Source organism: Apostichopus japonicus, chromosome 2 (genome assembly GCF_037975245.1).
Source record: "Apostichopus japonicus isolate 1M-3 chromosome 2, ASM3797524v1, whole genome shotgun sequence".
Lineage (NCBI taxonomy): Eukaryota > Metazoa > Echinodermata > Holothuroidea > Aspidochirotida > Stichopodidae > Apostichopus > Apostichopus japonicus.
Genome location: NC_092562.1, coordinates 11869947 through 11894702, shown reverse-complemented (window position 1 = coordinate 11894702; position 24756 = coordinate 11869947). Strand labels below are relative to the sequence as shown.

Here is a 24756-nt window from a genome sequence, read left to right as displayed (position 1 = left end):
AGCGGTAATTCCTAATTGTGTTTATTTGTTTCCCTTCCCGGAAGAGTTCAAGTAGGAAGGTCGCCAACTCGTCTACTGAGGCCTCCATGGGATCAACAGCGTTGTCCTTGGCCCAAACGTAGTATCGTTGCAGTCTTGAATCATGTTTTAATAGTGGACTGCCGGCGGGCATCCACTGCAATGTCCACAACCTCCGGTGGAAACCCCGCTGCTTGGAGCGAGAGCCAGAGAGTTTCCACGCAACTAGATGGAGGCCCGTGACGTCGGGGTGGGTGATTTGGCCGCTCCTTTGGGAGAGGAGCTTGGCGGCCGGTGGGAATTTGAATGGTAGGTCCACCAGCATCTCGATGTGTGGGAACCATTCTTGATTGGGCCAGAAAGGGGCGATCAAAAGCATGTCCGCTTCCACGTCTCGAAGTATCAAGAGAGCTCTGCGGAGTAATCCCAGTGTGGGAAAGGCGTATATTGAGAGACTGGCCCACGAAAGGACGAGAGCATCCGTCTTCCAGGCCTGCGTCGTGGTATCTGGAGCAGAACGTCGGTAGTTTGGCATTCTTTGCCGTCGCAAACATGTCGACGGACGGCCTACCAAACAGGTGGAATACGTGGTCGGTCCACGTTCAGGAGAGCTCCCATTCCCATTTTCGAGATACCCCCTGGACAGTGTGTCTGCCAGTACATTGTCCTTCCCTGCCAGGTGGGACGCCCGTAGGCCGATCCGGAGTCGCAGAGGACGAGCAGGTCCCATGTCCTGCGCAGGAGAGCCAGGGATCGAGTGCCCCCTTGACGATTGATATATACCACGGTCGTGGTGTTGTCTGACCGGACCGTGACAGTGTGGCCCGTTAGGTGGACTGCCCAATGGCGTACAGCCCTCACGACCGCTTCCGTTTCTGGGACGTTGATATGGAGTCCCCTCTCGGGCTCCGCCCATATGCCGGCGACTGTGTGGGTGCCCTGAGGGAAGCATCCGTCATGATCGACGTCGTGGGAGCTGGGTTCCGGAAAGGTAGCCCTGCCGCGATCCTGTCCGACTCGTGAGAAACGGTTGTAGTCCTGTCGAAAGTGGGATTGGCGTTGCTGCGGACGATCGGTCCAGGGCATAGTGTTTGAGGATGTGCCGCCGGAGCGGCCGCATTCTGAGTCTGCACAGGTCCAGAAGGTCTGTGAAGCTCGCCATCTTCCCCAACAGGCGCTGCCACGTGAGCGCTGGGGTATTCCGTTTGTCTAGTATTTCTCTGACCGTGGCAACCAGGCTCGCCATTCTTTCGGCTATCGGGTAGACCATGCCGCGGACGAGGTCGAGACGGGCCCCTAAGTAAATGATCGATTGAGCGGGCACGAGGTTGGATTTCTGGACGTTGATTATCCAGCCCAGTCTCGTCAGGAGGGAGACGGTGGCATTTGTACTGGCGAGTGCTCCCCGCTGGGAGTTGCCGAGTACTATCTAATCATCTAGGTAGGCGAACACCATTACCCCGTTTCGACGGAGGTGAGTCAGGACTGCCCTCGTTACCCTGGTGAAAACCCTGGGTGCCGTGGAGAGGCCAAATGGTAGCACTGTGAAGCGCTAATCTATCGCTGTGTACCTGAACGCGAGGAATCTCTGTTCCTCGCGTCGGATGGGAATATGTCGGTAGGCATCCTTTCGACGGAGGATGCCCACATCCCTGGGCGCAGCAGGTGAAGGATTGATGAGAGGGTCTCCATTATGAACCTCTCCGGTCGGACGAACTTCCTGTTGTGAGGTCTGAGGTTTAGGATGGGCCTCCAAGTCCCGTTCTTCTTCGGCGTGAGGAAGAATGAGGACCGGAAGAGGGGGCCGTCCGCGGCGGTGACCCGCGTAATGGCGTCTTTTTTTAGAAGACTGTCGATCTCGTCCTCTAGAGGGGCCCGCTTTTCCGGTATCTCGGGTACTGGCATGGTTGTTAAGAGGCCATATTAGGGTGGGGTAGACGAGAACTCTATCTTGTAGCCCTGTTTTACCACGTCCAGTACCCAGGCTCCTGGGTTGATTTCCTCCCAGTAAGCCCCAAAAACTCTTTGTCGCCCCCCACCTTGGCGTTGGGCGTTATGGTGGGGTGGGCATCCCTCTTCCGCGGTATTGTGGGCGGTACGGCCTGTGTTTGGGCCGCAAAGGAGCAGAGTTTTGCTGTGCCCCCGGGGCACCCCGACTCTGACTGTAGCTGGATCTCGGTTGCGTAAAGCGGCTACTATGCCACGAGTCATATCTTGGGCGCGAGGATGAGGCCAAGCCGGACATGTGCTCGTCTGCCTCCCTCAGAGACTTCATTCTCTCTGCCCCTTCCCGGAGTTTTTCATCGAACTTGCCACCAAAGAGGTCACTGGTAAGTTGCAGAACCCGTCCGCCGTGGATCTGGATGACCAATTCAGGGAGTTCAAAACCAGGTATCGGCGTGTGAAGGTGGCCTTAACCGAGACGCGGGCAAACTGATCTAGTACCATCCTGGAAACGGGTCCCGGGAGTGCAATGATGGCGGCGGTATCCTTACGGGAGATACCCGATGCCTGGGCTTGTTGGAACGACCTGTTCAACAGCTCGGCGAAAAGCAAAAAAGCACGGGAGTGTGCACCCTTCTCTCTGAATTTGTCTTTGCCATCCAAAGCACCCGCCGACCTAAGTCTCTCCTTCACCTGAGGCAGGGTGTGGGGCGGTGTTAAAAGACTTTCCCAGTCTTCATCGCCTACATAAAAAGTGCGATGGGCTGATCGCTGGAAGGCTGTCCAGCGTTTTGCATGTGCCACCCGCCTCGAACCGTTCTCTACATTCCACATCCACTGGGATGGAGGCTCAAGGTTTTTTGGGGGCAGCATTCAATGTGAGTTTGGATGCCACCTTTTCCTCGAAGCCGAGGACCCTGCGGAGGACTGCCGTTGCCTTCTCAAAGGCTTCCGCCGAAATTTCTGTGCCCCATAGGGGTTCCTCGTTGTCTGCCTCAGAATCTCCGCTGAGGAGGCGGGCAGTAGTTGCTATCGACAGAGTGTCGTCAGTTCTCCAGGAGGCGTCGTCCCAGGGATCCATCCACCTGGGCCTCCTCGGTGGCGTGATCGTCCGTAACCGTTGCTGGCGGTGGCGCCGGTTGTTGTGGAATGGACATTGCCACCTGCTGTTCTGGGTCCTGCTGACCCGGCTTTTGCAGTAACTGTCCCAGGTCTTTGACCTGGGAATGAAGAGACTGTCACGAGTCTGGGGACTGTCTCCTCTTGCGTTTCTTGGCTCTGTGCTGCCCTGAAGAATGTCCACTCGAGGATGAGGGTGACGAGCCAGACCTCGACCAGTGTCGAGGTCGCCGGTGTCTTTCCCGGCTTCTACCGCGACTACGGCTGTGGGTACGGCTTCTACACCGGCTTCGGCGTCGTTCCATACTTTCCGGGGGGAACCCAGAGAAATCTCTCTGGTTGTGGTCCCATGACCCCGGTGTAGACGTGAATAGGTCCGCCACCCCTGCCTGCGGGGGCTTCTGGACTCCACATGACCCGATGTGGATGGACCCTCTTGGGGCTGCGGCCGTGGCTGTGCCGATGCCGCACGGGAATTAGTTCCACCTAGTATGGATACCCGTTCTTGGGGTGGACTTGAGCCATCTCGTATGGCGCCCTCTGATCCCCCACGTTAAGGACTTATGCCATCTCGAATGGCCGCCCGGGGGTCCTTAGCCGGCGGTTTCTTCTTCCCCTGCTTTGAGGAAGCCGCCTTCTTTCTTTTCTCCGCGGCTTTATCCGCCAGCCAGGTACCGATCAAATCCCAGCGCTCCTGGGTCCAGTCCTGGCAAATGGAGCAAGTCTGTTTGCTCCCACACGGGCGACACTTCGGACACAGATCGTGTTTGTCCCATGCCTTCAAAGGACGGAACTGCTTGCAGGAACGGCAGTTGTCCTTCCTCTGAAAAATCTTGAATTTTTTTTTTTGAGAAGTCCAAGAAACTTGAAGTTGTGAAACTAAAATTAGAAACAGCATGGAAACCTAATGAAATTAGTATCTAGACCAGTACGAAAGAATAAAAAGGCAGTTGCTTGACTGTAAAAATGTGATAACGTACACGATTGTTGTACTAGAACAGTACGAAGAACTAAACAAGGCAGGTACTTGACTGTAAGGAAGTGATAATGTACACGACTGCTGTACGTGAAAGTAAACAAACGCTAGGACAACGCTACACTGAAGTGCGGGCCTAGCCACGCTTCGTGAACAACGTTCACGAGGCAACCAAAGAAAACGTTTGAAAATCACGAAAAATGAAATGTTTTAATAGACAAGAAGCAGTTCAAATGTGTAGGACATTGAACAGATGAAATAGAATTACCAAAACAACGATAATAGTACACGAAGTGATTGAAAACTTAAGCTTTATTAAGAGCAATGAAAGAGCGATACTTGCTCAAAAGGCTGGCAATTACAGAAAGGAGATGGCCACACTCACATACAGAAAATTGCCAGATGCTAGAGCGAGGTTAATACGGTAATGCATAGGTTATATGAGGTGAGGGAGTACGCGCTGTGAATTGATATATTCTCTTGTAGTGCCTCTAAGCCCCAAAACATGTCAGAGATGAATTACAGTTTTCTAGAATATCTTCTATAAGCCCTTGTGGAGATCCTATGGACATCTCTTGTTTTCTTGAAGTAAGTTTTAAGCACCAAAGTTGATTTCTATGGAGGTTATGTAGCATTCAATCAGCCTAATTTTATTTAGATGTGTGAATGAACAGTACCATGTGACAGTAACCGTCCAGCATGGAATATGATCAACACAAGAAAGCAGTTTAAGTGCAGGGATTTCCAAGGGATTGCAATCAGCATGTTCATGCGGTGCACGATAGAAGTACACAAATGGATATACAGTGGTCCACTCAATGACAAACATGTATGGTAACAACATACACACAAGAACAACAACAATAAAATAAATAATAAAAAATGAATATTATGTACCATAACCACCAGTGGATTCCCAAACTGTGCTTGCTAAGGCATAGTCTACATTCAATTAACTGAATTAAACCATGGAGGTTTTTACCTCCATAGTTAAATGTACAGCAAATACAGGCCAAGCCTAAGTCGTTGTCAAGAAACTCACCAGGGAAGTTCAACAGAAATTGTGTAAACAGTTATGTTCTAACTAAGATAAAAGTGGAACCAGGGGCCAATGCATAGATTAAAACAGAAATGGCAGAAAGAATGGATGGATGGGAAAGAAACGAATGAGCAATTTTCCTTCACTTAGTCTTCTACATTTTTTGTGTTCAATCTGTACAGTGTTCTTTGATTTGTCCTGTCCGTTATTTCTTTACAGGAATGTTAAAAGAAAATTCTCAGCCAGGATAACTTATTACTTCATTTTAACATTTTGTTTGTCGATGTTTTCAGTCTACAAAACGAGAACTAGAACATGTGGTAGGCTTGGAACAACATGACCATGTGCCATACTCCCATTATAGGTTAAATTTGTCATATATTGTGTTACAACAGATGGCTGCTCCATCAACTAGTGCTGCACATGGCAAAGCAAGTTCTCAAGAGATAAGAAGCAAATGATGAAGCAAAAATGGGAGCTAGTTAGGACAAATTCAATTTATCCAGCCCAGTCTCGTCAGGAGGGAGACGGTGGCATTTGTACTGGCGAGTGCTCCCCGCTGGGAGTTGCCGAGTACTATCCAATCATCTAGGTAGGCGAACACCATTACCCCGTTTCGACGGAGGTGAGTCAGGACTGCCCTCGTTACCCTGGTGAAAACCCTGGGTGCCGTGGAGAGGCCAAATGGTAGCACTGTGAAGCGCTAATCTATCGCTGTGTACCTGAACGCGAGGAATCTCTGTTCCTCGCGTCGGATGGGAATATGTCGGTAGGCATCCTTTCGACGGAGGATGCCCACATCCCTGGGCGCAGCAGGTGAAGGATTGATGAGAGGGTCTCCATTATGAACCTCTCCGGTCGGACGAACTTCCTGTTGTGAGGTCTGAGGTTTAGGATGGGCCTCCAAGTCCCGTTCTTCTTCGGCGTGAGGAAGAATGAGGACCGGAAGAGGGGGCCGTCCGCGGCGGTGACCCGCGTAATGGCGTCTTTTTTTAGAAGACTGTCGATCTCGTCCTCTAGAGGGGCCCGCTTTTCCGGTATCTCGGGTACTGGCATGGTTGTTAAGAGGCCATATTAGGGTGGGGTAGACGAGAACTCTATCTTGTAGCCCTGTTTTACCACGTCCAGTACCCAGGCTCCTGGGTTGATTTCCTCCCAGTAAGCCCCAAAAACTCTTTGTCGCCCCCCACCTTGGCGTTGGGCGTTATGGTGGGGTGGGCATCCCTCTTCCGCGGTATTGTGGGCGGTACGGCCTGTGTTTGGGCCGCAAAGGAGCAGAGTTTTGCTGTGCCCCCGGGGCACCCCGACTCTGACTGTAGCTGGATCTCGGTTGCGTAAAGCGGCTACTATGCCACGAGTCATATCTTGGGCGCGAGGATGAGGCCAAGCCGGACATGTGCTCGTCTGCCTCCCTCAGAGACTTCATTCTCTCTGCCCCTTCCCGGAGTTTTTCATCGAACTTGCCACCAAAGAGGTCACTGGTAAGTTGCAGAACCCGTCCGCCGTGGATCTGGATGACCAATTCAGGGAGTTCAAAACCAGGTATCGGCGTGTGAAGGTGGCCTTAACCGAGACGCGGGCAAACTGATCTAGTACCATCCTGGAAACGGGTCCCGGGAGTGCAATGATGGCGGCGGTATCCTTACGGGAGATACCCGATGCCTGGGCTTGTTGGAACGACCTGTTCAACAGCTCGGCGAAAAGCAAAAAAGCACGGGAGTGTGCACCCTTCTCTCTGAATTTGTCTTTGCCATCCAAAGCACCCGCCGACCTAAGTCTCTCCTTCACCTGAGGCAGGGTGTGGGGCGGTGTAAAAAGACTTTCCCAGTCTTCATCGCCTACATAAAAAGTGCGATGGGCTGATCGCTGGAAGGCTGTCCAGCGTTTTGCATGTGCCACCCGCCTCGAACTGTTCTCTACATTCCACATCCACTGGGATGGAGGCTCAAGGTTTTTTGGGGGCAGCATTCAATGTGAGTTTGGATGCCACCTTTTCCTCGAAGCCGAGGACCCTGCGGAGGACTGCCGTTGCCTTCTCAAAGGCTTCCGCCGAAATTTCTGTGCCCCATAGGGGTTCCTCGTTGTCTGCCTCAGAATCTCCGCTGAGGAGGCGGGCAGTAGTTGCTATCGACAGAGTGTCGTCAGTTCTCCAGGAGGCGTCGTCCCAGGGATCCATCCACCTGGGCCTCCTCGGTGGCGTGATCGTCCGTAACCGTTGCTGGCGGTGGCGCCGGTTGTTGTGGAATGGACATTGCCACCTGCTGTTCTGGGTCCTGCTGACCCGGCTTTTGCAGTAACTGTCCCAGGTCTTTGACCTGGGAATGAAGAGACTGTCACGAGTCTGGGGACTGTCTCCTCTTGCGTTTCTTGGCTCTGTGCTGCCCTGAAGAATGTCCACTCGAGGATGAGGGTGACGAGCCAGACCTCGACCAGTGTCGAGGTCGCCGGTGTCTTTCCCGGCTTCTACCGCGACTACGGCTGTGGGTACGGCTTCTACACCGGCTTCGGCGTCGTTCCATACTTTCCGGGGGGAACCCAGAGAAATCTCTCTGGTTGTGGTCCCATGACCCCGGTGTAGACGTGAATAGGTCCGCCACCCCTGCCTGCGGGGGCTTCTGGACTCCACATGACCCGATGTGGATGGACCCTCTTGGGGCTGCGGCCGTGGCTGTGCCGATGCCGCACGGGAATTAGTTCCACCTAGTATGGATACCCGTTCTTGGGGTGGACTTGAGCCATCTCGTATGGCGCCCTCTGATCCCCCACGTTAAGGACTTATGCCATCTCGAATGGCCGCCTGGGGGTCCTTAGCCGGCGGTTTCTTCTTCCCCTGCTTTGAGGAAGCCGCCTTCTTTCTTTTCTCCGCGGCTTTATCCGCCAGCCAGGTACCGATCAAATCCCAGCGCTCCTGGGTCCAGTCCTGGCAAATGGAGCAAGTCTGTTTGCTCCCACACGGGCGACACTTCGGACACAGATCGTGTTTGTCCCATGCCTTCAAAGGACGGAACTGCTTGCAGGAACGGCAGTTGTCCTTCCTCTGAAAAATCTTGAATTTTTTTTTTTGAGAAGTCCAAGAAACTTGAAGTTGTGAAACTAAAATTAGAAACAGCATGGAAACCTAATGAAATTAGTATCTAGACCAGTACGAAAGAATAAAAAGGCAGTTGCTTGACTGTAAAAATGTGATAACGTACACGATTGTTGTACTAGAACAGTACGAAGAACTAAACAAGGCAGGTACTTGACTGTAAGGAAGTGATAATGTACACGACTGCTGTACGTGAAAGTAAACAAACGCTAGGACAACGCTACACTGAAGTGCGGGCCTAGCCACGCTTCGTGAACAACGTTCACGAGGCAACCAAAGAAAACGTTTGAAAATCACGAAAAATGAAATGTTTTAATAGACAAGAAGCAGTTCAAATGTGTAGGACATTGAACAGATGAAATAGAATTACCAAAACAACGATAATAGTACACGAAGTGATTGAAAACTTAAGCTTTATTAAGAGCAATGAAAGAGCGATACTTGCTCAAAAGGCTGGCAATTACAGAAAGGAGATGGCCACACTCACATACAGAAAATTGCCAGATGCTAGAGCGAGGTTAATACGGTAATGCATAGGTTATATGAGGTGAGGGAGTACGCGCTGTGAATTGATATATTCTCTTGTAGTGCCTCTAAGCCCCAAAACATGTCAGAGATGAATTACAGTTTTCTAGAATATCTTCTATAAGCCCTTGTGGAGATCCTATGGACATCTCTTGTTTTCTTGAAGTAAGTTTTAAGCACCAAAGTTGATTTCTATGGAGGTTATGTAGCATTCAATCAGCCTAATTTTATTTAGATGTGTGAATGAACAGTACCATGTGACAGTAACCGTCCAGCATGGAATATGATCAACACAAGAAAGCAGTTTAAGTGCAGGGATTTCCAAGGGATTGCAATCAGCATGTTCATGCGGTGCACGATAGAAGTACACAAATGGATATACAGTGGTCCACTCAATGACAAACATGTATGGTAACAACATACACACAAGAACAACAACAATAAAATAAATAATAAAAAATGAATATTATGTACCATAACCACCAGTGGATTCCCAAACTGTGCTTGCTAAGGCATAGTCTACATTCAATTAACTGAATTAAACCATGGAGGTTTTTACCTCCATAGTTAAATGTACAGCAAATACAGGCCAAGCCTAAGTCGTTGTCAAGAAACTCACCAGGGAAGTTCAACAGAAATTGTGTAAACAGTTATGTTCTAACTAAGATAAAAGTGGAACCAGGGGCCAATGCATAGATTAAAACAGAAATGGCAGAAAGAATGGATGGATGGGAAAGAAACGAATGAGCAATTTTCCTTCACTTAGTCTTCTACATTTTTTGTGTTCAATCTGTACAGTGTTCTTTGATTTGTCCTGTCCGTTATTTCTTTACAGGAATGTTAAAAGAAAATTCTCAGCCAGGATAACTTATTACTTCATTTTAACATTTTGTTTGTCGATGTTTTCAGTCTACAAAACGAGAACTAGAACATGTGGTAGGCTTGGAACAACATGACCATGTGCCATACTCCCATTATAGGTTAAATTTGTCATATATTGTGTTACAACAGATGGCTGCTCCATCAACTAGTGCTGCACATGGCAAAGCAAGTTCTCAAGAGATAAGAAGCAAATGATGAAGCAAAAATGGGAGCTAGTTAGGACAAATTCATGTAAGTCTAACCTGTATCAAAAATTAACTAGGTTACTGATGTTTTAAACCCTATAATATTGAATTCATCGTTGTTGTATTTATGAGTGGTTGGTTTCTTTGCTTTCTGGTCATTTCATCCAACAACCATTACGCCCAACTGCCATTTCGCCCAACATGCCTGGTCATTTCGCCCAACCAGCATGGTCATTTCGCCGAACCTTGTTGGTCATTTCGCCCAACCATTTTTTAAACTAATATTCAGTCAGAATAATATTACTTTTTCTATTTCACTAGTTCAATTTGATTCATTTTGGGTTATGTTACTTCGTGGTAGGTAAATAAAGTGAGGTCCGCTCAATATCGATAGGAGTCTAATCAGTTATTTCGGGTATAATGGGAGGATTACACTACTTTAGGCGGTTACGCATACAATGGAAGTTATTTTATTACACAAACAAAGGGGAATTGGTGTGGAATAATATCACCTTTTCTATTTCACTAGTTCAATTTGGTTTATTAATCCACAGCTATTGTTCTGCTTGATGACTTCTGTCAAGCATTTATCAAGTCCGCCAGGCATTAATCAAGGGTATTGTTCACAGCAGTTAGGCATTTATCTAGTTCTACATGTGTTCATTTAATGTTATACAAACAAAGGGGAATCGGTCTCCATAAAAACCTATCAAACCTAACCCCTAAAACACTGATCAATCCTACCGACTAACAATTCCCGAAGGTTTCCTTGTTAAATTAAAACAAACATATCAATGTAACCACATATGTTATCACATATGTAATCAATTTAACCACGACTTCAAGTTTCCTTAATATTCGGTCGTATCCCGTAATGTTAACAATTCCCGAACGTTTCCTTACTAAAGTATCATATTTAATCAAGGTTGGGCGAAATGACCAGGCTGGTTGGGCGAAATGACCAGGCTGGTTGGGCGAAATGACTAGGCTGGTTGGGCGAAATGACCAGGCCGGTTGGGCAAACTGGTAAGGTTGGGCGAAATGGCAGTTGGGCGAAATGGCTGTTGGGCGAAGTGACCTGCTTCTTTCTTTCCTCATTCTTACAGAGGTCCTATTGTCTTATCTTGGGCAGCTCAACTTTCTTTTCTCAATTACAATATTTCAGCCAATGAAAAAGGACAATATGTACAGTACTCTTTCAGCTTCATATCATTCAATCGCATTATCTAATTGGCTATACCATGTCCACTGACAAAAACTTTCTGGAAGCTTCTGCATTTCATGCACACATACAGCTTTCTTGGTAAGTTACTTTCAGCATATACTGTAGAGGGATGATGGATTGGAGAAAGTTGTAACATTAGGTCACATTCTCACACTTTCTTCACAAAAAAAAGCATCATGTTGGCTGAATAAAGACAGAAGTCATTTATTTTTCCTTACATTTGATAGGGTATGAGTTATTTATTCTTGATTAGGATTGTCAGTTCCAGCTTTTTGAACCTCTATGTCTGATTTGTCATGTCACTCCAATCAAAATTTCTCTTAAGAATAGGTGACTAGAATTAACCCCGATTACACTATAGTGCTTGTGTTATGGTGGCAGTTTCTATGTTCGACCTATTTAAGTGCACCATGCATTGACATCTGCAACCTTCATGCCCAGAATAAGGGTTGCCAATGATACACAAGTTTTTAAGATTTGAGTGTTACAAGAAGGCGGCACACACACATATACATACTCACACAAGCCATCATATGTTCATAGATTTGGATTGTCATAAAATCTATACTGCCACAAACTTATTTTATGCCATAGATCCTTGTAATTATTATTATGAATAAACTATGCCACATAGTAAAAACTTTTTGGTTTTCATTCATGCAATAAAATAACAAAAACGTAACATAAAGCATTCCTCTGCTAAAATAACCTTCATATCACTAATTATGCTAATCAAAACTTGCTCACGAAAGTTGCACCCATACAATAACAGAACAACCTTCTACAAATTTTCAATCTAGGTACCACAGAGAAATGTTAAAGAGCAGAAATAGGAATCAGCTCCTACAATAGAGGTCATTCTCACAGGCTATTCTTCACACACTGTTGCAAACTGTTGCAAAGTTCAAATTACAAGTCAACCAAGCAGTCGTCTTACAGAAATAACATGGAACTACATAGCTATGGTGGGACATCAGTCTCAAAACGTGGGGAATCGATATATACTGATTTAAATCGACTTATACCAGTTTCTAGCAGCTTAAATTGACTTCTACTGATTTAAATCGACATATACCAATTTAAATCGATATGTAAAATAAATCGGTATATAATCATATTCCAAATGCCGATTTTGGTGATGATTGACATGTGGAGATACATCACATGTAGTCACCTGACAAGGCGTGCAAATAATTGAAAATAAACACAAGCACAGTGGAATGCATGATTTGAGCTTGAATACTGTACTTGTTAATCCCCCAAAATATATATTTAGCTACAGTAAAATGTAACCTAACAGTAGGCCTCACTGTAGAACAATATCATCTTTGTTTATGGTGTAACTGGAGTAGGTAGTTGCATCTGTGTACGTACTGTAGGACTATGCAGTTATGTGTGTATTTGGCTTAAAGTATATACTATAGCTCCACGTGTTTGAGTAGACAAGCCCAGTTTGCATTGAGATAATTGCGCGTCATTGACATATCAGTTTTTCAGCCTTATTATTACACCAAATGTTTTTGCAAGTAATTGTCCATCATAACCATTGACATAATCATGATGACAACCTTTGCTAGCTTGGTAATTTTGGAACTTTTTAATTATTCGCCCACCTTGTCAGGTGACTGCATGTGATGTATCTTCACATGTCAATCATCACTGAAATCGGGATTTGGAATAAGTTAATGAGCTAAATCCATGATATGTCGATTTAAATAGATATATGTCAATTTAAGTTGCTAGAAACTGGTATAAGTCCAAGGAAATTGACTTCTACCCATTTAATTTGACATATCATCGATTTAAACTGAGAGATGTCACTTTAAATTGACATATACCGATTTATTTTAAATATCATCGATTTAAATTGGTTTCTGTCCATTTAAATCAGTATATGTCAATTTAAACTGGTATAAGTCAAATTAAATAGGTATATGTCAATTTTAAATTGACATATATACCGATTTAATTTGACGTATCATCGATTTAAACTGTATGTCGATTTAAATTGACATATACCGATTTATTTTACTTATCATCGATTTAAGTTGATATATGTCGATTTAAATCGATGATATGTTGAATTAAACTAGTATATATCAATTTAAATCGATGATATGTAGAATTAAACTGGTATATGTCGATTTAAATCGGTAGAAGTCAATTTAAGCTGCTGGAAACTGGTATTAGTCAAAGGAAATTGGTATGTCAATTTAAATTGGTATAAATCGATTCCCCATGATTTGAGACTGGTGGCCCGCCGTACACAGCAAGCCTGAATAACAAGTTATTTGACTTGATCATGTCTCCCACAGGTAGAATTATTTTTAAGAAATGAAGATTTAATAGAGGATATATAGTCAGAAGAATGTAATATCCCTGTTTCAAACTCCAAACAAATTGTTAACTGTTAAGTAAAGCAGTCAGTAGTATAGTATGCACCATTCGTGCTCCTTTTGAGGGAGGTTAATGAGGGAGGTAAATGAGGGAGGTAAATGAGGAAGGTAAATGAGGAAGGTAAATGAGGAAGGTAAATGAGGGAGGTCAATGAGGGAGGTCAATGAGGGAGGTCAATGAGGGAAGTCAGTGAGGGAGGTAATAAGAGAGGTCAATGAGGGAGGTAAATGAGGGAGGTCAATGAGTGAGGTCAATGAGGAAGGTAAATGAGGGCGGTCAATGAGGGAGGTCAATGAGGGAGGTCAATGAGGGAGGTCAATGAGGAAGGTCAATGAGGGAGGTCAATGAGGGAGGTCAATGAGGGAGGTCAATGAGGGAGGTCAATGAGGGAGGTCAATGAGGGAGGTCAATGAGGGAGGTCAATGAGGGAGGTCAATAAGGGAGGTCAATGAGGGAGGTCAATGAGAGAGGTCAATGAGTGAGGTCAATGAGTGAGAAAAAGGATAAGGGCACTGCCTTTTTAGGTGCAGATGATCTGTTTCTTCTAGGGTATACAGTTATGGTGAAAAACATAATTTCTAGTTGTTTCATGTAGTTTACTCTATCAATATAGTCTGTTAAGTTTTAACTTTTTATGGCCACAGCTGATTGATAAGGCCATCAATGTATTTTCTGAATGGCAAGCAGTCTTAGTTGGTCCAAATGTGAAATATATCACATAGTAAATGTCAAACAAAATGTACTCAGTTATGTGTATGTAAATTACTTCAATGTGTATAGTAAGCCAATTTATATAATATTTGACAATGCAGGGAACAATTTAGTTCAACTTTTGTGAAGCAGTTTTGAAGACTTTTTCTCTCATAAATATACTATGGTACCTGTATGCAAAAAGGGTTATACATCTTTACCCTTGTATAGCAACTTGACCATTTGCATAGCAGTTATTGGGATGCAGTACCGGATAATTTATTGTCTGCAATGTAAAGTTTTCCCATTATTTTGATATATAATAAAATAATTCCCATGAATAAATTTCATAGCCATTTACACAAGCTGGGGGCGGGCAAATTACCAACATTTTGAAAGAAATTTTACAGTTCCAATTGTTTGAATGGCGTTCTATGGAACATGCTTGACTGGAAGCATTCTCCCCAATAGTATGCATCATTGAGCTCTTATGTGCAATGAACTTATGGCAGAGCGCATTAAACGATTGTTGTACTAAGTGAAATTTTATTTACATTTTAATCCACATTTCAGTGTTAACATTAAGCCTTTATACCATCTCTGAAGTGTTAAAGTTAAATACTATTATAGCTGATGAGAAGCAAACAAAACTAAATTCAGCTAATTATGAACCATTCTGCCTCTTGATTGGCATGTGTTGTCTTAATTTGTAAAAGAATGACAGAAAATTGAAATAAAATTACATGAGTTTCACAAAGTTTTAACAGACATTCAAAAGATGTAATAACAGAGATGCCAATGTTTTCAAAAATTTTCCAGTATTTTGAAACCTATTAAAGTCTTTAACCAAGATTTTTTAACAAATTAACCAGTTTATTGGCAAATACTTGTTAATTAGTCCTGCATATATGTTATATTTTCATATCCTAATAAAAAAATCATTCAGTTATGATTACAAAAGAATGAATTCATAAGATACATTTTTTACATTGTTTACAAAGATCAAGCCAATTAAACTAGCAGGTAGGTTATCAGTAAGTCTTTACAAAATCTCTATTTGGCAAGCATGACTACAATTCTACTTGCCAGAAAGTAAAAATACCCTTGCCACTATTAAACAATGACACATCTGAGTTTCTGTGATCTATATGTTGTATATAGGCCTACAGTAGTACAACAATAATGAGAGTTCAAAGGCATAAAAAAAATAGTTTTAAGTTAAAACAGGTTTATCCAAGGCTACAATCGTCGACGAAAATAGATGGGACACCCCACTCCCCGTATCAAAGTTGCAGTTTCTGAGCGCTTTTGGCTACAACATTGAACGGGGGGAAGGGGTGCGCTTAAACCAATATCGCTCGTTGCTGCTCATACTGTCCCATCATTTTTGTCGAGGATTGTAGCTTTTGGCATCATATTTGTAGGCTGAATACTCACTTTCTTGAACTTTAGGTATGATTTAAGAAATGACTATTAAGGATGTGAATTAATCAATAACAAAATGGTTGCATCTACCTTCCTAAACCAATGTCAATGAAACTTGCATGAAAATTGCCAAGATTATAAAGATGCATCTCTCATGGCTTCTTTGAACCTTATTGTAGAACTACGCCAAATGTTAGGCTATACACAATATGTCATAAGATCAATGGTATCAATTTACAAGGAACAATAAGTAATTTTCACAATTTTATGACAAACCTTACATGCTATTAAATCACAAGTCCTCAAGTTCAACCACCACTTTGATTATAATTACAATTAATGTTAAAATTAATAAAATATTGTAGAATATTTTACATCTGAACAAGAGGCACTGAAGTTTGTAAACACACACCACATATGAACATTTCACATATATGTATACCATTTTTATACCCTGTCAGTAAATTCCCTTTTGATTTGTTTTTGCAAAATTACAGCTTACAATGTAAACAACTGTCACATTTATGACATACCATTAGTCTGGTTATCAATATGACTCTAAGAGTGAACTTGGGTCAGTTTACATATCTGATTATATTGCAGCCCTTTCTTCTTTCCAAGTCACATATATGTTGTTGGGAAACTCATACACTGTGTTTTTTGTCATCCTATGATACTTTAAGTAATGATAATGCATATCCCTTTCAGAGCGTATCTGATACAAATGAATTTTTAGGTTAACAGGTAACTTTGAAACAGAGGAGTTTTCTTTGCATTTTGATAAGGTTGATGGGTGTATTGTAGTTATTTTGATGCTGAGGACTTTAAGAGTCTAGCTAATGATGGTTTAAACATCTTCCACCATAATAGTAGAATTCTGAACAAGAACTTTGAGGATATTCATGACTATCTCAAAACACTAAATCACAACTTTTCTGTTATTGGATTCACTGCAACTTGGTTTAATGATCAACCATCACCCCATATTCATACTGATGACTTTACCCTCGTTGAACAAAAACGAACAAACCAAAGGGGTGGGGGAATTTGTCTATTTGTAAGAAATATAAAACTTAACATTCTGTGTCCGCACTGATCTTTCCACTTTCAATGATTTTATACATGTACTAGAACTTTTGTCTTCTGTTTTGTCTTCTACTCAAGTATTGCTTGCACTTGTTATAACTGAGGAGGGAGGGGGGAGGTGAGGGAAGGGAGAGGAAGGAGTGGTTCTGTTTTTGTTTTTTTTTGTGGTTCTCTTTCTAATTGTATAGTTCTGTTTTTTTTCAGGGAGTGTCACTACCCTACAAGCCATATAGGGTCTTTTAGCTTCTAGCTTCCTTTTAAAAGTTGTGTTTCTCATCTCCTTCTATGTTATATGTCATACTAATGTTGTGATTAAACAAAAATAAATAAGTGATTGAACAAAAATAAATAAACGAAATGAAAATTTATCATGAGTTAATTCAATACGGAAGAAACATACTACTTTGCAGCTGTGCAATAACACTAATGTACTGAATTTGTGCAATACCTATGAAGCCAGTAGCTTTGTGTGTTGGTTGCCTTGAAGTTCGCATAACCTAGATACTATCATGCACATTTGATTTTTAAGGGCTGCATGATGTCAACTTGCAACATGACCAGATTTTACTCCAATATGGCTGACCACTGTACATAGAACTGCACAAATAACCTTGTTTTAAATTCCTTTGTTCTGCATCTGAAGAGGTTAGAAGTTAGTTTTGTGAAGAAACCTGCATGGTGTACATGTTCTACTAAATGGTACTCAACAATGACACATCAGACTTTCACTCTCCTTTTAATAAAGTACATTTGTGATGTAGCTGAGGGTTCTACTATAGCCACCTATAACATCAATATAAGCCATTAGGCAAAACTCATAATCCAGGTATACTGGACATAAAGATTGACAACCTGAGCAAGCCTTTTCATACCTAGATCCATTTATAGAGAACAAGAAGAAGACAACACCTATTGATAACATAGTGAAAATACACAACTTTAAATAAACGGACAAAGGAATCAAAAGTTATCTTCAGTCTGGAAAGAAAAATTGCAGGAGGCTGAAATATGTCTTTCTATCAAGTGCTTTCTGGATCTATAGTTCAAGTTTCTCTATCTTTATGAATCTTGTAAAGTGTAAACCATCCATTCCATTCTATTTGCATGTTTAAGTTAGTTTTGTACTGATATGTCCTACTTTCCAAGCTTAGTTGTCCTGTAGTACTCACCAATTATGACAGTGATAACAAACTGACACTGCTCTGTATTTCCTGCAACATCCATGGCAGTGTAAGTGACTGTAGTTGACCCTTGAGAGAAAGTATCTCCAGGCTGATGAGATGATGTAAGAGTTACATCTCCAGTATTATCAGATGCTGTGGGTGGTACCCAAGAAGCACTTGTAGAGCTCCCACGAGCAATAATCCTTGAGATGTCAAGAGGACAGTTGGATATCACTGGACGCTGAGTGTCTGAGAATGGAATCAATATGTTCTACTTAAAATATACTCGACCTTTATCTTGTATAAGTAAGTCAGCAATAAGATAGCAATAAGTCAGCAATAAGATAGTCAGCAATCTACATTCAGCCACACTTTCTAGTACAAACTATTATATGGCAAGATCAACTAAATTTGAAGATATGAAGTTATTTCTATGCAATTCAATAACTAGTCATTCAAAATAACCCTTTTATAGTCAAACCTGTGAATTCAGAGAAACGTTTAACATCCTCTGACCACAGGCAGAAAAAAAAACCTTAACTTACAGTTCAGTCAAATGTCTGATATTAAGTTTGACCTTGTCATATGCACCTGCATCTACGTACATCTGTTACAATATCTTAATCAGATTGAAATGTGTCGATTTAAAGATTAAACATTTATTATTGAGATGTCTGTCAATATGAAAATGGACCATTCCAACTTTTATTTTGTTTTTCTGACTTTGCCTGAAGACCACTCATGTATGTGTGTCTGTATTTCTTTTGTGTATATATGTTGCTGGGCAGTTAATACAATGTATTGACCATTAAGTGCTGGGAAAGTACATTAAAATAATCAAAGTTAAATTACATTGTATTCACAATGTTTGCCTGAAATTTATCTTAAATAGTAAGCATGCCAATAGCATGGATATCCCTGATCCATCATCTACACAAGTAAAACTACAAATATCAGTCAGGTGTGGTTTAAATTTGGATGTAGTCATGCACAGACAAGTAGAACTGAAGGAGTTAATTCTCACAACCCACAGAAAGTACAGCTTACTTCATCCTTAGCAAGCACAACAATTCATGCAGAAAAAATGGTATACATTTAAAGAAACTGTTCATCAAAACACTTAAATTTAACAGAATATATGAAAACAGACAGCAGGTTTTTTCTATTAGCAGAGCTTGACTTTAAATTTAGATCATATGTGTTCTATAAAATGCAATTTATCTGATTTTAAATATGATATTTACCACCATTGTCTATTATATTGACAGTAGCAATCCCATGCCCAGGAACAACGTATACGGATGATGGTAACTGAGTTGTAATTATAGCCAGATGGAATACTTCAGTAGGTCCAATGGGCATGTCATATAAAATGGTTATATCCACAGGTGTACAAACCTGTCCAATAGATATTGTAACAGCAGTGTTAATGTGAACAAAGTCTGAAGATGCAGCAGCAGAGTCTTGAGAGGTGACCACTGTAAAAAAAAAAGAGGAGAAGAATGAGCTGACATCTATTAATAATATTTTTTATATTTTAGTGACATATTAACTAGCTAACTTAATTGTACAAATATGAGATGAGTTAAGGCTTTTTACTGGTTAGATGCAACTTCATCACATATCCAGACAGGCGATATTTCCGAAGGGTGCATCTGATCGTGAGGGCCCAGGAAAATCTCGGACTACTCCACAAACAGTTGAGGAGTGAATTTCTTTAGTGCTGTTGCAATATTTAAAACTGAAACTCATTTTTCAGTTTATACCATGGAACATCACCCACTAGAAAATACACAACTATCTCAGAATTTCTTCAAAATTTGTACACGCAGATATTGTCCACTTAAAAGGCCAAATTTCAAAGCCAAAATCAGGCCTACGAATCAAAAGTTACCAAAGAAAAGTTTGGTTATTGTTTACTTTTAAAGCTCTATAATAGGCATCTGAAAATAGTCATTTCAGCAATTATATACAGTTATAATGCAACTTACACTGAGTTACACATTGAAGGTGCTGGAAAAGTGACATAAATATTTGCGTAAGTAGTAATATAAGAAACCATTCAGCTGCGACATATCCCTCTCTACACATTTCAATGTGTAACTTGTGTACTGTGTATCTTGCAATTTGCATTTTGCAAATGTGTATTTTGCATTATTACTGTAAAGGTAGGATATCAAAGAATTCCCTCGGCAGTATACTGGCGAACCCTGTATGTTTGGCTAGTGGGACGCCTGGGGTTCTTTACGAAAACCAGGTTTTGGCGGGCGCTAGTATGATGTGCACTCAGGCACGGCGGAACGGAAAAATTATTGGGGGGGCTAATTTGTGGAGACTATCTAAGCGGAGCGCCACCATCGGTTGGCGCGGAGCGTACAAGAAAATTTTGGGTTTTTTCAAACCCCCAGATGGCCGGAAACGACACTTCCTGAGTGTTTTATGCTGCGAATACCTAGCCCTAAAATATGGGTCTCAAGCCTGCAATTTCTTAGATTGAACGAGAAAGTCTGTAAAAACATTGTAATTTGTATATTCGATGGTGTTTAAAGAGAGTAGCTATAACTCGTAGTGTACTCGCAAAGACGTTTTGAGTGTAGTAAGGGCAGTTGCGGAGCTAGGGGTATTGGTCGGGGGGGGGCAAGAATGGTCTGTAGGGCGCTTTCGACACTATCTAAGCGGAGCGCCACCACAGATTGGCGCAGAGCGTACAGAAAATTTTTGAGTAAAGATGCTCCCTAGATTGCAGGAAATGACCCTTTCCGGGCCTTGCTAATTTGCAGATAAACGGAGAATAAATAGGTGTCGTCGCCATTTTGTCGGAAAATTACACCAACAGAATATGACAAATGTCAATAGGTAGATGAGAGCGCAATAAAATAGTCAATAATCGCGAATAAGTAAAAAGTAGTGAAAAACTGAAAAGGGCGCCAGCAGTCCATTTGAGTCCGTCAGGGGGGGGGGCATCTGCCCCCCTGACTGTATGGACGCTCCGCCACTGAGTAAGGGGATGTTGGAGAACTGGCTGAAATGAGGCAAGTCATTGTCCTAAGACGAAATTGTGTTGCGCTTACCGGTACTCACACTCACTGCTTCCACTTTTCACGGGGCGGTTGGGGTGACAATGTGGTCTATAGCCAGGGGACGGGCCGAGGGTCCCCCAGCAATTACTAAAATTATTACACCTATATAGTATACGTGTGCATCGGACAGATCGACAAGTATGCATTGAAAAATGGGCAGATGCACGTTTCGGAGCCTTGGTAAATATTGGGGGGGCTTATCATGCATTTGCCCCCTCAACTTTTTCATTGGGGGGGCTGAGCCCCCACAAGCCCCCCCGGTTCCGCCGCCACTGTGTGCACTTACCGCCCATTGTAATCTGATGATCCCATTCATGCTAACAATGTGTACTAAATAATATATTATTTGATTTATCAACATTTAGAGAGAGCTTGTTTGCAGCATATTTAAAATGACAAGCCATATTTTTTCTCAGCTGGCAGTTGCAGGTTTGCTTGGAAGAATTAAAACTGTCAGTATTTATGAGGTAGCCAGCTTGAAGTACTGAAATTAGCATACATTTTTGCACTGTGAAAATTCGATGTAAGCAGCTTGCATGTATCACAGAGCCTGCTAGAAATTGATATGGATCTTCAGTCAAAAATATATGAAAATGAAAATGAAAATAAAAAAAGCAAGAGCCCAAACGGGCACTATGGCTCTTTGCTTGTGTTGAAAGTCATCACCCAATACCAGTGGCGGAGCGTTCATACAGTCAGCGAGGCCGGATGCCACCCCCCCCCCACAGACTCAAATGGACTACTGCCAACATTTTCAGCTTTTGACAACTTTTTACTTATTCACGATTATTGACTTTTTTATTGCAATCTCAAATACCTATTGACATTTGTCACATTTTGTTGGTGTAATTTTCTGACAAAATGGCGATGACACCTATTTATTCTTCGTTTTATCTGCAAATTAGTAAGGTCCGGAAAGGGTCATTTCCTGCAATCTAGGGAGTATCTTTAATCACAAAAATTCTGTACACTTCGTGCCAACCTGTGGTGGCGCTCCGCTTTAGATAGTGTCGAAAGCGCCCCTACAGACCATTCTCGCCCCCTCTGACCAATACCCCTAGCTCCACCACTGACCAATACCATATTTATGTCCACATGAACTAGAGCTATTAACCAATAATTGTATCCCAAGTTTAGATATAATCTTATTTAAGGTTGTGGAATTAAAGGAATTTTTTAGTGGCAGTCTATTGGGTACATGAGAAAGGCTTTATTTAATAATTTTTACATCGACACAGTTCTAGTGCGGGGATCTTTCATCCTATGATTAATGAGAAGTAAATTTTTGAACCTTGTGCCAACATAATCTAATATATTTGAACAGTGGAGAACGATGAGTGCCAGTGACATCATCACGGCATTTTGTTTTGGGGCTGGACAGGCCAACATTTCAGAAACTAAAATTCATCACAGGACAAGGCTCAGGGCAATACAAAGACAAAAAATGATATGACCATGGAAGGAGTGGACCCTAGTTAACACTACCAAATTCCTTCACAGCAATTTTAAAATTTCAAAAGAAATTAGGTCCAATAAAATTTTGCACATAAATGGTCCCAAAAATGTTTGGCCCAGACAATGCTCAATCATATATTTGCCCCCAAAATTTGAACCCCAAATATGTTGGCCCAAATGGTCCCAAAATATTGGGCACCACAAATGTTGGCTCAAAGGATGTGTCCCCAAATGCATTTGAGGTGAAATAAAATTTGGGCCCACCTAGTCGAAAAAATAAGCCTGGAATATTTGGCCCAGATGGCCTACATATACCAGCTATTAACCAGCAATTGTATACTAAGTTTAGCTGCAATCAAAGGTTGCAGAGTTATAGCAATGTGCAAACAGTGTCAACCCATATGGTCCCAAACATATCAGGCCCAGAAATTTGGGCCAAAAGAATATGCCCCAAAACCCATTTTAGGTGGAAACTAGGGGAGCAATGCTGCAGTGGCTCAACCCATCATCTGTGAAAGGACACCAATTCAGTGGAGGACTGCCATGTGTCTGTAGTACAGTGTTATATGTACATGCACTGTTTAATTAACTAAACTATGTATGGAGCATACAGCTCCATGGCCAATGTCAGCAAGATTAGACCACTTCCCAGCTTTGACTGATATGAACTGGCATCAAATATCAATTGAGGCTAAGGGTGCTTTACACTAGATCCGGATCATATCTCAAAATCAGGATCTGATCCTGACATCAAGATCATGACTGAAGTGTAAACGCAGATCAGATGCTAGCAGAGACCAGGATCTTATCTGGAAGTCAAGATCAAATTTTGTAAACACTCTCGCATCAACAGTGACCCGAGATATCCGGTGACCTCATTACATCACATGTATCTAGAGTGAAATTCCAGTCCTGTATCATACATGTTGTGATTCTTACGTAGATTGAGTGTGTGGACGGTACATATCACAGTATTGTCACCCTAAGGCTATGCAACCATGACAACAACAGTTTTGGAGTATGTACGTAGCGATCCGTGGTTGCTCAAGACTCATTTCCAATTTGATTTTTTTACCAACATAAGTCTATCGGGGCAGGCTTCAAAAAGTGCTTAACAAACGACTTTCGTTGCACATAGTTAGTACCAAGTGTTGTTGGTTGGAAGTTGTAGAGGAATGTCTTGGGAACATTTTTCGCGATGTTGGATGATTGAGGTGTTATTTTGCGGGTAAACAACAAACAAATGACATCACTCTTATACGGTGAACGAAAATTACAACAGCAGTTCCTTGTCACAGCAACATGAAAATGGCATTTATTTATTTATTTTTTTTTTCCATCTCATTTATTCAAAAGTATCATAACATATGGTACACATTTGTTTAAATTATTATTACAATTACAATTTTTACATTATTTACAATTCTGATTACTACATTGTTATGGCATTTAAATGGTCTTGCAATTATTAGAACCTAGATGTTTTTTGTTGACAGTTTAAGAGGGATGTCCTGAGATTTTCTTAGGAGTTGTTGGATGATTGGAGAGATGTTATCTTGCATGTAAACAACAAATGACCTCACTATGAAGTGTGGGCTAAATTGAAAATTAGCAACGACTATTCACAGCAACATGATAATTAGTTTTTTTTTTAATGTAGGTTTGTTGCTTGAATGTTTTAAAGAAATGTCCTAAGAATTCTTGAAGAGTTGTTGGATGCTAAAAGAGGTAATACTTTACGAGTAAACAATCAACAAATTACGTCACTGTCATAGGTTGGACGACAATTAAAACTCAGGAGTTCCTTGTAACAGCAACATGAAACGCCAAAAATTAAATGTTCTTGCACTTATTCAGAAACAGGATGTGTTAGTTGAAAGTGATGGAGGGATATTAAAATGAAATTTAAAGAGTTGTTGGGTGCTAGGAGAGGTGTTATTTTACGAGTAAATAATATACATATGACGTCACTCCTATAGGTTGTACGATAATGAAAATAGAGCAGTTTCTTGTCAAGCTAGATAATAACATAATTTAAATGTTCTTGCACTAACAGTATTCATAACCGGGTAATGTTGGTTGAATGCTATATAGGAACGTCTGAAGAACATTTCAACAGTTGTTGAATGTTTAGATAGGTGTTATGTAAAGAGTAAACAATAAACAAATAACGTCATTCTTATATGTTGTACTGTATGACAATTAAACAGCAGTTCCTTGTCACAGCAAGATGAAAATTAATTAAACACAGTATTAAAACCAGGATGTGTTGGCTGAGGTAATAGAGGAATGTCCAAAGAATATTTTAAGAGTTGTTTGGATTCTTCAAGCAGTGATATTTTTCAAAAACAACACATTTATGCTGTGTTAAACAATTTGAATAAATTCATTTTTAACCCCAGCCGTCTCCTGATGTCTGCCTTGGGACTCACCTTTAATGCAAATGTAGCTGGTCAAAA

General features: G+C 42.0%; 1 protein-coding gene across 11 annotated transcripts in view; it reads right to left on the bottom strand.

Annotated features, from left to right (window-relative positions):
- LOC139978210 (uncharacterized) overlaps positions 1-24756 on the bottom strand; it is a 264286-nt gene that overhangs the window by 187786 nt on the left and 51744 nt on the right. For all 11 annotated transcript variants that reach the window (XR_011796925.1, XM_071988242.1, XM_071988196.1 and 8 more), the window contains exons 9-10: positions 19007-19240; positions 17769-18011 (exon numbers count right to left, since the gene is read on the bottom strand). Coding sequence is in view for 10 of the 11 variants with exons in the window: in XM_071988242.1 (XP_071844343.1) it covers positions 17769-18011; positions 19007-19240 (477 nt within the window). In the remaining variant the exon portion in view is untranslated. The remainder of the gene's footprint in view (positions 1-17768; positions 18012-19006; positions 19241-24756) is intronic.